Raw genomic sequence first — 15,466 nt, 5'->3', positions numbered from 1 at the left:
GCTGTGGGCAGCCGGGCCCGATGGAACCGTCCGGGACCACGAGCTCCTTCGAGAGTGCCCTGCACACAGCGGTCAGGCCTGCCTAACGCGCGGAGCAGCGGTCAAAGTGATGCGCGAGGCAAGCAAAGGCTACGGGAGAGAACCACGCCAGCAGGCGGGGGCGTGGCCGGGAGGCGTGGCCTGCGGAGCTGGGCGTCTTAGCCCCGCCCCGGCCCCTTCGAAATACGGACGGCTGGCGAATGCCGGAGTATCCGCGGTTAGCTAGAGTAGTTCCGCTCTGGGGCGGAAGTGCGCGGGAGTGTCTCGGCCATTGACCACCTAGCATCATGTTGTCTTCTGTGCTGGAGGTTTCTCATGTGTTTTGCTGCCCGAACCGGGTTCGAGGAGCTTTGAGTTGGAATGCCGGGCCCGGAGGACTCCTGGCCTTCGGCACATCCTGCTCCGTTGTTCTCTATGACCCTCAGGTACGAGGAATTAGGTGGACTCCCAGCCTCTAGGGTGCGTGCGCTGTGGGCCCAGCCTGCAGGCCGAGTGCGGGGTCTAGCACACTCCAGGGGTCTAGGAGGAGAGTCTCCCGTGCGACCTGGGCTCTGCTCTCTCCTGCTTCTGCAGCGTCAGCCTAGGGTAGCCGACCGTGGCTTGTGATCCTTGAGCTGAAATCCCACGGATGACATCTTTCTCAATACCCTTATAAGAATTGAAATTTAGACGTGGGTTAAAGCATCTGACTTCTTTATTTCCCCCGCAGTATACTTAACAAACTTACATTGAATTTGCAGAGAAATGTTAAGGATATTTTAGGTACGTGAATGCAGCTTTTAAGGAACTGCGGAGAAAATAGAGGATGGAGGCTTAAGCCTGTTAATAAGGCAGGACTTAACCCATTTTTTTTGAACGCCAGCCAGCTATTTGGCAGTTTTCCTATTCAACTTCTCAAGTGAGTAATTAATGCACGCTACCGGAGTTAGAACCGTCTCCCCCACCCCCACCCCTGGTTACTTTAGGATGGATGGTGCGGTTAGTGTTGCATGGGTCCTTTTGTCTGTTGAAACGCTGTAAACTAAAATGTGGTGTAGATGCCTGTCTGTTTCTCACGGTGTTGCGTTGTTAAAATTTGATTTTAAATCCCATTTTCCTAAACTTTGCAGATACAAAGTTCTATATGAAAAAATATTATTTCCTCTAACGTGTAGCATGCTGGTCTTATTTCTTATCAATTTGCTATAGGTAGTGTTATCAAGAAGCACATCAAACCAAAGGTAAACTTTATTACATTGGCGTTCAGCCAGTGGTTAACTAAACTGGTAGAAGCCCATCGTTGGGCAGAAGTCAGTGGATTCGGTGATTTTGTCCCCGATAGCTTCCATAATTTTTTTTGGGGGGGGGTGGGTTGAGACAGGGTTTCTCTGTGTAGCCCTGGCTGTCCTGGAACTCACTCTGTAGACCAGGCTGGCCTTGAACTCAGAAATCCGCCTGCCTCTGCCTCCCAAGTGCTGGGATTAAAGGTGTGTACCACCACCACCCAGCCCATAATTTTTTAAAATGCTTTTATTTTTTTAGTGTTTTACTTTATAGCCCAGGCTGCCCTGCCTGTGAATCCACTGTGTAGTTGAGGTTACCCTCAAACTCTCCATCCTCTTGCTGTAGCCTCCCAGGTGCTGAGACCACAGACCCGAGCTGCCACGCCCACCTCTGTCATATTTTGTAATGATAACCTGATAGCCATGTTAGAGGATTTTTTAATGTTTTTTTAAATATTTATTTATTTATTATATGTAAGTAAGTACACTGTAGGTGTCAGATCTCTTTATGGATGGTTGTGAGCCACCATGTGGATGCTGGGATTCGAACTCATGACCTTTGGAAGAGCAGTCAGTGCTCTTACCCGCTGAGCCATCTCTCCAGCCCATGTTAGAGGATTTTAAGCATATATTTTAACAGAGAACCCCAAAATACTTTGTTAAGTATTTTTATTGTTGGATGTTTAATTAAAGGAGTGGGAATACTTGAGATGTGGGGCTGGAGAGATGGCTTCTAAGGGTAAAGTGCTTGCTGAGCAAACATGACTTATATTCAGGTTCCCTGGCACCCAGGTGAAAGCCAGGCATGTCTGTGTGTCTCTAACTCCAGAGCTCACTGGCTACCCATCTAGCCAAAACATCTCAGGTTCAGAAAATAAGGTGGAGAATTTGATTGAGGAAGACATTCTGAGCCAGCCTGTGGTGTGTAGGAGCACACACGCCCATGCACACTCAGGTGTGCACACAAAATGCTGCAATACAGATTTTAGGATGGTGTTTAGTCAGCATTTTTAATTTTTAGTTCTGTTTATATGAGTACACTGTAGTTGTCTTCAGACACACCAGAAGAAGGCATCAGATCCCATTACAGGTGGTTGTGAGCCACCATGTGGTTGCTGGGAATTGAACTCAGGACCTTGGAAGAGCAGTCAGTGCTCTTAACCACTGAGCCATCTCTCTATCCCTATTTAGCTTTTTTTTTTTTTTTTTTTTTTTTTTTTTTGAGACAGGGTTTCTCTGTGTAGCCCTGGCTGTCCTGGAACTCACTCTGTAGACCAGGCTGGCCTCCAACTCAGAAATCTGCCTGCCTCTGCCTCCCAAGTGCTGGGATTAAAGGCGTGCATCACCACCGCCCGGCTCCTATTTAGCATTTTTGAGAGCCCTCCTCTAAGCTTTCTGTAGGCGTTGTGAAGCTACAAAGATGATGAATAATTCTCAGTCTAGTGGGAGAGACAACAAAATCCATCATTCCATTCCAGCCTCTGAGGTTTCATTTGTTAAATATATTAATTTGTCTGTTTCTTTTTCCTGGCCATGAGAAATTTTGTTTGGTGCACAAGCTGACAACAAGTCAGTACTGTTGATAACAAACATGGGAAGGGCTATAAAGATCTGCAAGTGAGCAGATCTTAGCTGTGCGTGAGGTACGGCTGCCCAGGGCAGCTGAGGATCTGCTGGGAATCTGTTTGTAGAACTTGCAGGGAGCAGATTTTGATTGTTAATTGTGGCCTCCTGACCTTGTGTCACTGGCCACTAAGCCTAAAGGACCTACCACTTGACTAGCCACAACTTTGTATACATGACGGATTCCTCAAAATGAACCATGAATTTGTATACATTAACTGCAGATTTTTCTTTTTCTTTCTTTAAACCACTAACGTGGCAGAGAGATGGCTTGGCAATTATGAGCACTGGCTGCCCTTTCAGAGGATCTGGGTTCAATTTCTAACACCCACACGGCAGCTCACAATGTCTATAGTTCCAATTCCAGGGGATCCAACACCCCGATACAGACATGCATGCAGGTGAAACACCAGTGCACATGAAATAAAAATAAATGAATTAAGCCTTCAACTCATAGTATTTTGCTAAGGACTATGGCAGTCCTTCTCAGAGAAGGGACTACTTGCTTGTCTTGGAGCATTGAGACAGGTTTGCTGACAAGGTGGGTTGGGAGAGCAGAGCTGTGTAGATGAAGATCCAGGGATCGAGTGATGTGAACGGGGCCTTATGCCACAGTTAGACGTGTATGGCTTGAAATGCAACTTTGTTGATGGAATTCTGCTCTTTTTATTTCGACAAAATATTGATAACTGATCTTACTTACTTCCCGATTCCTTTGTAGCTTCCATTCTAATACACTAATTGTTTTGTTTTTTCTCTAAAGAAAAAGGTAGTTGTCAACAATCTGAATGGGCACACCGCTAGGGTCAACTGCCTGCAGTGGATCCGCACAGAGGACGGCTGTGAGTAGTGAGCGGAGAGGGTTGCTCTCAAATGCTTTCTGATAAAGTATGGCTAGTGGGTTTTCTTTCATGTTTTTTTGTATTTTAGCATTTCCTTCACTGACGTTTTATATTTGGAAAAAATTTAAAAGGTCTACCCTGTGAAATGGCTGACTAGTGTTTTTACTTGACCTCAGGTAAAGCATGGATATGCCCCGTGCCATGGCTTTTGATCAAAAACCCTGTGAGCGGGGCGTAGGCCGAGTTAATGCAAGTCTATCTGCTGTCTCAATAAGACTGTTGGGTTATTTGGTTAAGACCTTGTGTTTTGTTGCATTGTCTGAAACGTAAGGGTTGATACTGAACCAGAGGAGTCTAGGTGGTTCTGAGGTGTGGGAGGCCCATGTTGTTTTCATAATACTAAAAAGTATTCATTCGCAGGCTGTCATGAGTGTGCTGTGTGGTTTTCTATCAGCCACATGACCTGTGATACTTAACAGACTAAACAAAGAAGCAGATATGAAGCTGAAGATGTTCTTTAACATAGTCATTAAAGAGCCTTGTAGACATACAACATTGTGCTTTTGTTCTTATTAATTTTTTATGGTTCTAACATTAGAATTCTTTAGCAAAATGAAAATTTCTATTAACCTTTGTCTGAGTTAGGGCTTCTATTGCTGCAATGAAATACCATGACCACAAACCACAAGAAAGTTTAGGAAGAAAGGGTTTATTCAACTTCCAGAGTACTGTTCACTATTGTAGGAATTCAGGACAGGAATTCAAACAGGGTAGAATCCCAGAAGCAGGAGCTGAGGCCGAGGCCATGGAAGGGTGCAGCTTACTGGCTTGTTTCCCCTGGCTCGATCAGCCTGCTTTCTAATAGAACCCCGGTCCACCAGCCAGGGATGGCACCGCCCAGCATGGCTGGGCCCTCCTCCATCGATCACTAGTTGAGAAAATGCTGCATAGTTGGATCTCACAGAGGCATTTCCTCTCCAACGCCTAGTTTGTGCCAAGTTGACACAAACCCAGCCAATACAGCATATTTTGTATATCAGTAATTAAATTACTATTGCCAGTGGGTTAGGGTACATGCTACACACAGTGCATGTGGAGAAAGTCTGTCCACCTTTGAGGGTGTGGGGATCAAACTCAGGTAGTTTTATATACTCAGGTTTGTATAGCAGGTGCCTTTCTTCACCTAATGAGCCGTCTTGACTGTGTAATTATTATTGTTGTTTTTTAAAGATTCGGTTTCACTGTGTAGCCTTGGCTGGCCTAGAACTCACTATGTAGACCATACTGGCCTCAAATCCACAGCACTCCCCCTGCCTCTTTCTCCTGAGTGAGGGGCTAAAGGTGTGAATTCCCAGGCCCAACATCACTTGTAGTTTTTAAGTGAACTATTAAGGAGTAATTTTTAGTTTTAACTTCTACTAGTGACATACATAGCCCACAGTCAAAGCTTTTCAGGGTTTTAAGAGTGTGAAGTAGAACACAAATTCAGAATGCTTGACAGCATTGGATTATCCCCTTATTTAAGATTCTCTGATGCCAGGGTTTTCTATTACCCTACTGGTTGCTGGTAAACTCTCAATCCCGTGGACTTCTCCCAGTTGTCCTCCTGTATCTACTGTCCTGCTAAGTTCTTCCCGTTCTGATTATGATCTAGGCACAAATGCAGAATTTGCTTGAATTGCTGAGACTTCCATGGTTTTTATCTGTGATATTAAAAGAGAAAAGCTTAATACATCCTCTGCCTACCTCGATTGGTAAATCAGAGTAAGCTTTGCATCAGGTCGGTAAAAGCCACTATATAATACAAAGGACAGCTCTTACTGAATGTGCGGAGACACAGCTGTAACTGTATTCATTGCCACCACTTGACATCAGAGACTACCAGAATTACCTCATAGGATGTTGCTGTGACATATTAATTTAACCTTCCATTTAAAAGTGGTGTTACATCAAATGAATTATATGTGTTAAACTGTAGCCTGTGATCCTCCAATAAAGCTCTGTCACCAGATAATTTAGATTTCCTAAAACCTTGATTATGAAAGTAACTTGATTTAAGAAAAGGTGGTAGCTCATACCTTTAGTCCTAGCACTCAGGAGGTAGAGCCAGGTGAATCTTGGTGAGTTCGAGGCTAGCCTGGTCTACAGAGGGAGTAGACAGCCAGGAGCTACACAGGGAAACTCTGTCTAGAAAAACAAACAAAACAAACAAACAAACAAGAAAGAAAATAACTAGGTAAAGAAATGCTATGAATGCAAACATTTACTGAGCTCCAACTTTTCCAGCGCCTTCCAGTGAGCTGGTGTCTGGAGGATCCGACAATCGGGTGATGCACTGGGAGCTGGAGAATAATCAGGTCAGTGGCTGTGTCCAATTCTAAGAAGTGATAGTTACTTTTCACGCTTGAGCTCTCCTTTCTGGTTTGTTCTTTTCTTTGTTTATGAAGTGCCCTAATTTCTTCCTTATCTGTGACCTTCCTTTATTTGCTTATCCATAACCCATATACTTTATTGTTCTTTTAAATCTGAAGATAAAATGATAAAATCCCGACACTTAGAAGGGGAAGTGGAGCTGGGCAGTGTTGGCTCATGCCTTTAGTCCCAGCACTTGGGAGGCAGAGGCAGGTGGATTTCTGAGTTTGAGGCCAGCCTGGTCTACAGAGTGAGTTCCAGGACAGAGAAACCCTGTCTCGGAAAACCAAAAACAACAACAACAACAAAACAAAACAAAACAAAACAAAACAAAATAAAAAGAAAGAAAGAAAGAAAGAAAGGAAAGAGAGAGAGAGAGAGAGAGAGAGAGAGAGAGAGAGAGAGAGAGAAAGAAAGAAAGAAAGAAAGAAAGAAAGAAAGAAAGAAAGAAAGAAAGAAAGAAAGAAGGGGACGTGGCTGGAAAGCTCCACCCTAACCAGGAAGCTGTTTGCAGTTGATACCTGCTGGGAAAGGGAAAGTCGTAGAGTGGACTAGAATAACGAAAGTCCAAAGAGGTCCAAGCCCAGGAGTGTGAGCTTGCTGTACCCCCCATCTCCCCAAACCATGGGTGGCTTTTGAGTTGGATTGCAAAGTGGAGGGTTACTGTCTTGGGAAAAATTTAGGGGGTGAGGATTCCAAATAAGAAAAACCTTATAGGAATGAACCCACCATCCCCATTTAAACTCTCTTAAGGTCCCATTGAGTTTGGAGGAGACAGTTTTAGAAATTTTACTAGATAATACATGTGTGCAGGAGAAGAGGGAAAGATCATATTTGAGTATTAGCTTTAGGAGTTTGTGTTTAGGCTGGTCATGTGGTAAAAGCCTGTATTAGCACTTAACAAGGCTGAGGCAGGAGAATTATGAGTTCAAGGTCAGTATTGGCTATACAATAGAACACTGTTTCAAAGTTTTTTGTTTTGGTTGGGCTGGGGTACAGATGAGTGGCATACAGCTGCCTAGTATGTCTGAGGCCCAGGATGTTCTAAGGAAGGGAGAATGTCAAGTTACTGTGACAGCATAGGAGAAACAGGAAGAAAGAAGGGGTCTAAAAGAAGCTCTCGGCACTGACAGGTTAGTTACAACATAAATTGGGACTATGATGGACAGGGAGATGAGTAAGTAAAGCTTCGGTTCTTTCTTAGGGCCCTGGAGAAAGGCACTTCTGCAGAGAATAGGCAGGCAGGAGGATACAGAGCCAGGTGCAGTCATGTGGGAGGTGCTGGCTCTGTGACCAGACTTCTGCTCCATGCCCCCAGCATGAGATACAGGAAATAGAGGGCCAAGTGGAGATGGGTTTTGGAGCCACCTGCATTTGAGTGAGAGCAGAATGCCACCCCCACTGGGCCCAGTCTTAACAGAAGAATCCAGGGAGGAGAAATGAGCTCTTAGTTTTGAGACCTGAAGAGACAGACTTGCTAGACTTTTCCTCAGTGCTTCCCTAAGCGCCTAGTAGCGGGACAGTCAGCTGAGGGGAGAGTGAGGCCAGGCTACGTGGGGTCGGCGTATGAGAGGAATTGGGGTTTAGGGAAGGCCAAGCATCTGGGATTGGATACCCACTCATGCAGTTCTGTGTGCTCAGTGCACCTCTCAGCTTGTGTAGCTGAGGATGACTTTGAACTAATGATCCTCCTGTCTCTACCTCCCAAGTGCCAGGAGACCGAATGTACAGCTGTCACGTTCAATCTGCAGCCTTCTGATCTTGATTTTTTGAGACAGTCATTTGGTAGCCCAGGCTAGCCTCAGACTTTATCAGCCTCTAGAGTTCTGGATTAGAGGCTTGAGCTAGCCGAGTTTTATAATTCCTTTGTTCTCTTAACACGTGTGTCATTCCCGATTCAGGTTTTAAAAGCAGTCCGTCTCCAAGGCCATGAAGGCCCCGTTTATGCCGTGCACGCTATTTACCACAACAGGCCATCGGACGGCGAGCAGCACACCCTGGTAGCTTCTGCAGCTTCAGATTCCACAGTGCGGCTCTGGTCTAAAAAGGGGTCTGAAGGTGCGTTTGTAATCTGGGGAGAAGACAGAGGGGCTGTGAAATGAGCAGCAGCTGCCAGCACTCCCAGAGTGCCACCGTTAAAGCAGCTTTAGACCGTTATAATTCTAACATGGATGTGTTTCTTCTTGGCTTTTTCAAAATATCCCATAACCAAACTGACTAAGTAAATTCCTCCTAATTTTTAAACGAGCTATTTTGTTCTCTCTAATTTTGTTGAAATTTAAGAACTTAATTTCCCAAGATCACTGAGGCTTGGGTTGACTTGTCTCCATCTGTCTACTGACACCCTGACTAGTGACACCACACAGCTTCTTTAGGTAGAGAAGCTGAGAGGCAGTTGTTCATGGTGAGTTTTGTTTTTCAGTAAAATACCTTCAGACCTTGCACTTCGGGGATGCATTCGTCCTGGCTATCTGCCTTTCTATTTTGCCCGGAACTAATGGTGAGTGTCCCACTGTTTATGAAGGAACGCATAAAGAAATGTTTGGAGCCTTGACTTTGTATCTGTTACACTTATTTCTCTTGTGTTGGTGAGCCAGCTGGTAGCCTCACACAAGCTAACCAGCTCTCCCACTGAGCTCCCAGCCCCGTATCTAAATGCACTTAGAAATAAACTGGGCATTGGAATAAATGTCTGTAACCTCAGCATTAGGGAGATGGAGGCAGGAGGATCAGCAATTCAAGGCCAGCCTGGGCCACATGAGACTCTGTCTCAGAAACAGAACAACAAATAGCTGAGATGTCTATAAAGTGACATTTATTACAGGATACAACACCCAAGTCTAGACATAAAGTTAAGGTCAGCTATTAGGAATTTAGCTGAGAATTTTTTTTTGATTTAATATGTACTCCAAATTGATATTGCTGCTTATGGGATTTATTATGGATGTATCTAAATATAATTTGGGGAAAGTATTTCTTTGAAGGTTGGACTAAGTGGAAAAGGGCTCTCCTGTGGCGCTCCTTAAGATGGCGGCTCTTCATGTCCTGTGTGAGGGGCTTGACTTTACCTGCCTCTTTAGTGACAGAAATGGCAGTTGATGTGAGACTGTGGTTCTCTTTACCCACTCCTTTACTTGGAGGACAGGCCCGCCTGCCAGAGGCACGGCTGGGAACTCTGGCCTCTTCTGCTCTCCGCCTGGACAGCAGGGCTGAGACTCTGGCTCCAGGTTATGCTTCCGTTATGCAAAGGTGGCTGGGAAGGGAGGTTAGTTTTGTAACACATCTTTCAGTGACCTGGGGCTTCTTTTTTTTTTTTTTTTTCTTTTGTAAGATTTATTTATTTATTATATTTAAGTACACTGTAGCTGTCTTCAGACACACCAGAAGAGGGCATCAGATCTCATTACAGACGGTTGTGAGCCACCACGTGGTTGCTGGGAATTGAACTCAGGACCTCTGGAAGAGCAGTCAGTGTGCTCTTAACCACTAAGCCATCTCTCCAGCCCACTTCCAGCTTCTTAACCATTTGTTTGATTGCGTGCTCTTGTATTTTGACACAATTCATTCTCAAGCAAAGTGTGAAGTCCTTGAAGCCATCCAACACATAGATGTAAAGATTTTTAGTTGATGACTGATGCTGGGCTCAGGCTCCTCAGAATCAGCTGGGGTAACAGTTGTTCCTGTTGGTCCTCTGGTGGTGCTGTAGGAATGCATCTTACTTGTTACTTAAAATTTATTTTGGTTAGATGACAACTTTTGGGAGCCCTTCTGTCTGTTCACTCAGTTTCTAAAGCAGGGTCTTTCTTCACACATGCCAATTTTTCTGCCTCTCATCTTGCCAAGGAGAGCTGGGATTATAGGTGCATATCACCACATCTGGCTTTTTTATATGGGTCCCAGGCATTGAATCCAAGGATTAAAGTCAGGCTTATGTGGCAAGCCCTTAGCCCGTGTTTTCTCCCAGTCTCCTCCTTGTTCGTCCCCTCCCTGTCTCTCCCCTTCATTGTAATATACAGAGTGGAGGCACTCACTGTCTTAGAGTTTGTCAACAAGCACTGGCTTGAACCATGTAGCATGTCCAATGATTCCTGGAGACCTTATATTAACTGTGATGGTGTGGGGAGCAGAAGGCAGTTTGTTTGCCTGTGACTAGCTGCAGGACTCTCAGACATGCCCGTTTTTCCTTCCCAGTGCCAATATTAGCATGTGGTGACGATGACTGCAGAATTCACTTATTTGTACAACAGAATACCCAGGTAACTAGTGTTTGTACTTGATCTTATTAATGTTTTCTCTCATACGTTACAGCCTCCCTCCTGCCCCTCCCTCCTCTATCCCCCACTCCTCCATCCTCCTCTCCATCCTCTTCCCCCTTTTCCCTTCAGAAAAGGGAATGCTCCCAGGGATATCAACCAAACATGGCACGTCAAGTGCAGTTAAGAAACTAGAATTACATTTTACTTAGTGACATGTCTTAATGTAGGCTATTTCTAGATGGTCACATTTTAGGAATGCTACAGTTCAGACCAGAATAATCCACGGGGTAATGTTCTCGACAGTTCTGTTAGATGCTCTTTCATGTTACGAACACCACATAACTACTTCCTTGGTCATCAGGCCCAGTGTTATTAGAGGAAAACTGATAACTAAAACTCGTAAAACTGCTATATGGAAGAGAGAGAGAGAGAGAGAAGATGGCATGCTGGTGTCTCCCCTAAAGTTTCGAGTGCCGTACAGCATACCTGCTGAAGTACTCCCTGGTCCTGCTTGTCCTCTACGCAGACTGTATGCTCTTTCTGAGCTAAAGGACAGAGTCCCAGGAATAGGAATCGTTACTCCTAGGCCCTGTTTCCTGTCATTCTGTAAGAAATGTTGGAATAGTCATGAAAGTCCAGGTATCCAGCATGGCAGTGCTGTGTCCAAGGTGCACCTTTACTGACTGTTATCTTCCAGTTTCAGAAAATGCTTTCTCTCTGTGGACACGAGGACTGGATAAGAGGCGTGGAGTGGGCAACCTTTGGTCAGTCTGAAATTTTACTAGAAGTGAACATGATGGGGACATGTTTATGTTATTCTAGGAAAGCAGCCTTTCCTGCTTTAGTTTCTAAGTTTTCTTTGTCTGCTATATTGCCTGCTGTCCCACATAGAAAGGGGACTTAAAACGTTTTTTAAAAGGAACACACATGCTATGACATGCATTTGGAGACTGAAAAACAGCACTGGGGGTTGGAGGCAGGTTTTCCTTTCACCAAGAGATTCCCAAGATCAAAGTCACAGGGCTGAAAGTTCCTTTGCTCACTGCGCCATCGTACTGGCCCAGAAAGGGCTTCCTTAGCCTATTGTTAACTCCTGATTGAATTTATCAATTGAGATAAATTGACATTTGCAGAATGGTAATAGATGTCTTATTTATATGTAGATGTTCTTGAAGAGTTCTTTCTAGAGCTTCGTGGCCTAACTACGGAGAGCCACTTGCTGTGTGCATGTTTATTAACACTGTGTGTATTTGCCAGTGGCATTAAAATGAATGCCAGTCAGATAAATGAAGGATAAGGAAACAAAGTCTAATGTTTTTGAATCTGGAAATGTATACACCATAGATGGAAAAGTCTTACACCTAAATTTACTGTGTTTTAAAAAGTAATGTAGTCTGTATTCTCTAATTAGGTAGAGACCTTTTCCTAGCAAGCTGTTCACAGGACTGCCTAATCAGAATATGGAGACTGTATGTGAAACCAGCACCTCTAGGAACCAAGGATGACAGGATAAGGCTGAGGGAAAACACGTTCACTATAGATAATGGCGGTGAGTGACAATGAGGGCTAGATGCGGCAGCGCCAGGCTCTGCTAACTCTTTCATTTGTCTGGGTCTCCACACGTCTGGGTGAAGGGCAGCTTTTTATTTTTATATGAGATCTGTTAGTTTTCATGTTTAAAACATTTTTATAAACTGTATTAGTGCAGTCTTTTTAATTACTGAAGGGTATGCTTAATGTTTATCAACGAATTAGTTTGTGAAATGTTGCAAACATAACATGAGACCTAAAGGAATAGTGTGAATTGAGGTCCTCCTGGAGTACACTCAAAAAGGACAAGCTAAGTTACTTATATACAAGTGGCATGTGCAATTCAGATTTTCTTACGGTATTAGATGTAATAGACTGTTACACAATTACGGTAATAGACGGGGTTCCCCACCCACAGATCCTATGGGAATGTTGTATGATGGAGACTATTTGAGTTTGCCGGTCCTCACTAGATCTCACTCTCTAGGGGTACTGTTCTTTGTTAGTCTTAGTTACAAAGCCTGTTAGAGTTGTGACTTTGTGAGCGTTACATAGGGAAAAACCAAGAAATGATATAGCCAACATAAATAGCTACAGTAAAATATGAAAATTTTCATGTATTTGTTTTTAAAGTCTATAATAGGAATTTAGTTTTTCTTATTTTTTCATTTAGGTTGTTTTAAAAAAAACTGATAATTATTAAGTAGGGAAATGAGGAGGCTGGCTTACCTGTTTTTACTGTCTGTCTGTCTGTCTGTCTACTATGTATGTATGTATGTATGTATGTATGTATCTATCTATCTATTTATCTATCTATCTTTCTGTCTATCTGAATGAATGACAGGGCTCATAAACCCCAGGCTGGCCCTCGCTAACTCTGCTGTTGGAGACTGTGCACACTGCCCTGTTAATGTCACAGGGGTAGAAGCCAGGGCTGGGGCGTGCCAGACTTGCGCTCTCTAACCCGAGTTATATCCCAGCCTTGGTTTTACTTTAATGCTACTTCATTTGTTTATTTTTTATTTTAGTTGTGCTGGAGATTAAGCCCTGGGCTTGCACATGCTGGGCAGGGCACAGCTGATGTCCAGTCCAGCCCGAGTTTTGAGCTGACACATAAGAATTGTACATGTGGTGTTTCAGAATGTAATCGTGTGTGACTTTGCTCCTTAATTGCTATGTAATAGCCTTTTTAAGAACAGCTCAAATAGTAAAATATACTCTTTAATATTGTTGCCAGATAGAGAAAAACGTAGGAGAAAAATTATTTTTAGCTCTTTTTCTCTAGTGGGGGAGGTTAATAAAGTTTAGGGGTTTTGTTTGTTTGTTTGTTTGTTTGTTTGTTTGTTCTTTTTGTTGACTTTGGGTTAAGTTTTGTTCTAATTTCTTGACATAATTACACAGCAGACTTGACTTTACAAATGTTCTCTTTGAAGAGCTATGAGGAAGGGTCCCTGAGTTGCTTCTGTTGTAGGTGTTTGCCTGACAGCTGCTCTTACCCTGGAGACAGTACTGGCCGGACATGAAAACTGGGTGAACGCAGTGCACTGGCAGCCATCATTTTACAAAGGTAGGAGGACACCCACAGCTCTGGCTGCACTACATGGAACTGGGGATTGCTTTGAGTGTAACTGAAGTTCTCAAATGTCGGGCCCTTTGACCTGTGTGATCAGTGTGCTGACGGCTGGCCAGCTGCTGCAGGCAGTGGACACTGCCATCCTGCTAGCTGTGGGCCTTTCAAGTGTCTGTGGATTTGGGAGTTTAAGGAACATTGACTCAAGCCAACGTCACTGGACCCTTCACGCTCTTATAGTGTGGAGGGGGTGACACTGAGAGGGAACTTGGGAAAACAATGCTTTTTCTTCAGTCTTTTGCCCTTCCCTCTGTGTGAGGGACAGGGTACCATGTTGAGGCCGGTGTTGCTGCAAAGCTGAGGAAGGCACGGGCTGGGCTTTGACTCAGGAAAAGCATCATTAATGCCCAGTGGTCAGCACTCAGCTCGTACATACATGTCTGCCGCTGTGTCGTCTTCACCGTGTCGTGCTCCTCTGAATGCCACGCAGCCTTGCTTAGAAGTCACTTTCTTTTCAACCCGCAGCCCCTCCACTTTTCCTGACCTACGTGTGCTACTGTCATTAACACAGGTGTCACACCTGCTCTGGTCCAGGCCCCACGGTTTGCTGTCTCCATAGCTCAGAGCTGACTAGCTGTGTGACTTACATTTTCTGTTCTAGCAAGCCAGGTTTAACTTAAAACTAAAAAATAATCTATTGCACATGATGGTGCCTCTTGTCCTGCCTCGGCTTCCTAAGTCCGGGTTCTGTGAGCTGTCACAGCTGGGTTCTAGGTGTGAGCTGTCACTCCTGGTGTGAGCTGTCACTCCTGGTGTGAGCTGTCACAGCCGGCTCTGTGGGCTTTGCTGCTGTAATCAGTGAGCTCCCTGCCCTTCTCTTTTGTTCTGGTGGTCTGAACTCTGTTTCTTGATCATCTAAAGGCAGCTTTTCTCTTCAGATGGCGTTCTGCAGCAGCCAGTGAAACTGCTCTCTGCCTCCATGGACAGGACCATGATTCTCTGGTCTCCAGATGAAGAGTCAGGGGTTTGGTTAGAACAGGTAAGATATGGATATTTAAGAAATAGCAGATGGATCTTTTTAGAGTCAGTATATATACCCCAAATCTATATTCCTAGACCTGTAAATTTTCACTCTTTGTATACATTACACATTAAATGAACCGTAACTTACTATCTAGACACATTTTCCAGTGTGAGAATTGTAGTTTTGATTGATTGATTGATTGGTAACTGTTTTTCTGTTCTTGTGTAGGTCCGAGTAGGTGAAGTAGGTGGAAATACCCTGGGGTTTCTTGATTGCCAATTCGGTGAAAATGGTTCCATGATCATCGCTCATGCATTCCACGGAGCAATGCACCTTTGGAAACAGAGTACAGTAAACCCGGTACGAGCATATGGGCTGCTTGCTGGCTTGAGTCTTCCTAGTAGGCACTTTTAGGCAGAAATTACATCCATTTCTAAAGATAGTCTGCGGCGTTTATACTAGGTTAGAAATTTGGGCTTTTCTAGGAAGAAGAATGCAGAGTTGTATAGCAGTGTGGCAGTATTGAATGATGCTGTTTATGTGAGTTTGCAGTGTTTCTCAGAGGCCTTGGCCCAGCTTACGTGAGGCCCTGCGTTGTCCTCTCCCCTCCCGCCAGTCATGTACAGATGAACGTCAGGGTCTGGATGCTGTATAAGTGATTTTTAAATTTAACAAACTAAAGAAATAAGAATATTTGGTGAAATGTGACTTGCATTTTGAACGCATATCTCAAACCTTCCTATTTTAATATATTTTGCAAATTTTTGTGCGTTTGTTGGTGTGCATGTGCAAGTATGTTGGTGCACAGGTGCAAAGGTTAGAAGGTGACCTGCAGGGCCCGCGCCCTTCTTTCTATTCTGTGGGTGGCACTTAGGTCAGCTGTCAGCAGGCTTGGGGGCTAATGTCTT

At 44.3% G+C, this 15,466-nt stretch overlaps 1 protein-coding gene across 1 annotated transcript in view; it reads left to right on the top strand.

Annotated features, from left to right (window-relative positions):
- The first annotated feature begins 279 nt into the window (after positions 1 to 279).
- The window catches only part of Elp2 (elongator acetyltransferase complex subunit 2), a 34,460-nt gene continuing 19,273 nt past the window's right edge, over positions 280 to 15,466 (top strand). The window contains exons 1-11 of the mRNA XM_052201360.1: positions 280 to 464; positions 3,688 to 3,766; positions 6,053 to 6,123; positions 8,080 to 8,236; positions 8,601 to 8,678; positions 10,370 to 10,434; positions 11,132 to 11,198; positions 11,846 to 11,983; positions 13,436 to 13,531; positions 14,473 to 14,573; positions 14,787 to 14,918. Coding sequence (XP_052057320.1) covers positions 327 to 464; positions 3,688 to 3,766; positions 6,053 to 6,123; positions 8,080 to 8,236; positions 8,601 to 8,678; positions 10,370 to 10,434; positions 11,132 to 11,198; positions 11,846 to 11,983; positions 13,436 to 13,531; positions 14,473 to 14,573; positions 14,787 to 14,918 — 1,122 coding nt within the window. The 5' untranslated portion in view covers positions 280 to 326. The remainder of the gene's footprint in view (positions 465 to 3,687; positions 3,767 to 6,052; positions 6,124 to 8,079; positions 8,237 to 8,600; positions 8,679 to 10,369; positions 10,435 to 11,131; positions 11,199 to 11,845; positions 11,984 to 13,435; positions 13,532 to 14,472; positions 14,574 to 14,786; positions 14,919 to 15,466) is intronic.

The sequence above is a fragment of the Apodemus sylvaticus genome, chromosome 13 (assembly GCF_947179515.1).
Source record: "Apodemus sylvaticus chromosome 13, mApoSyl1.1, whole genome shotgun sequence".
Classification (NCBI taxonomy): domain Eukaryota; kingdom Metazoa; phylum Chordata; class Mammalia; order Rodentia; family Muridae; genus Apodemus; species Apodemus sylvaticus.
Note: the sequence above shows the minus strand (reverse complement) of the source record. Positions and strands in the feature narration are given on the sequence as shown.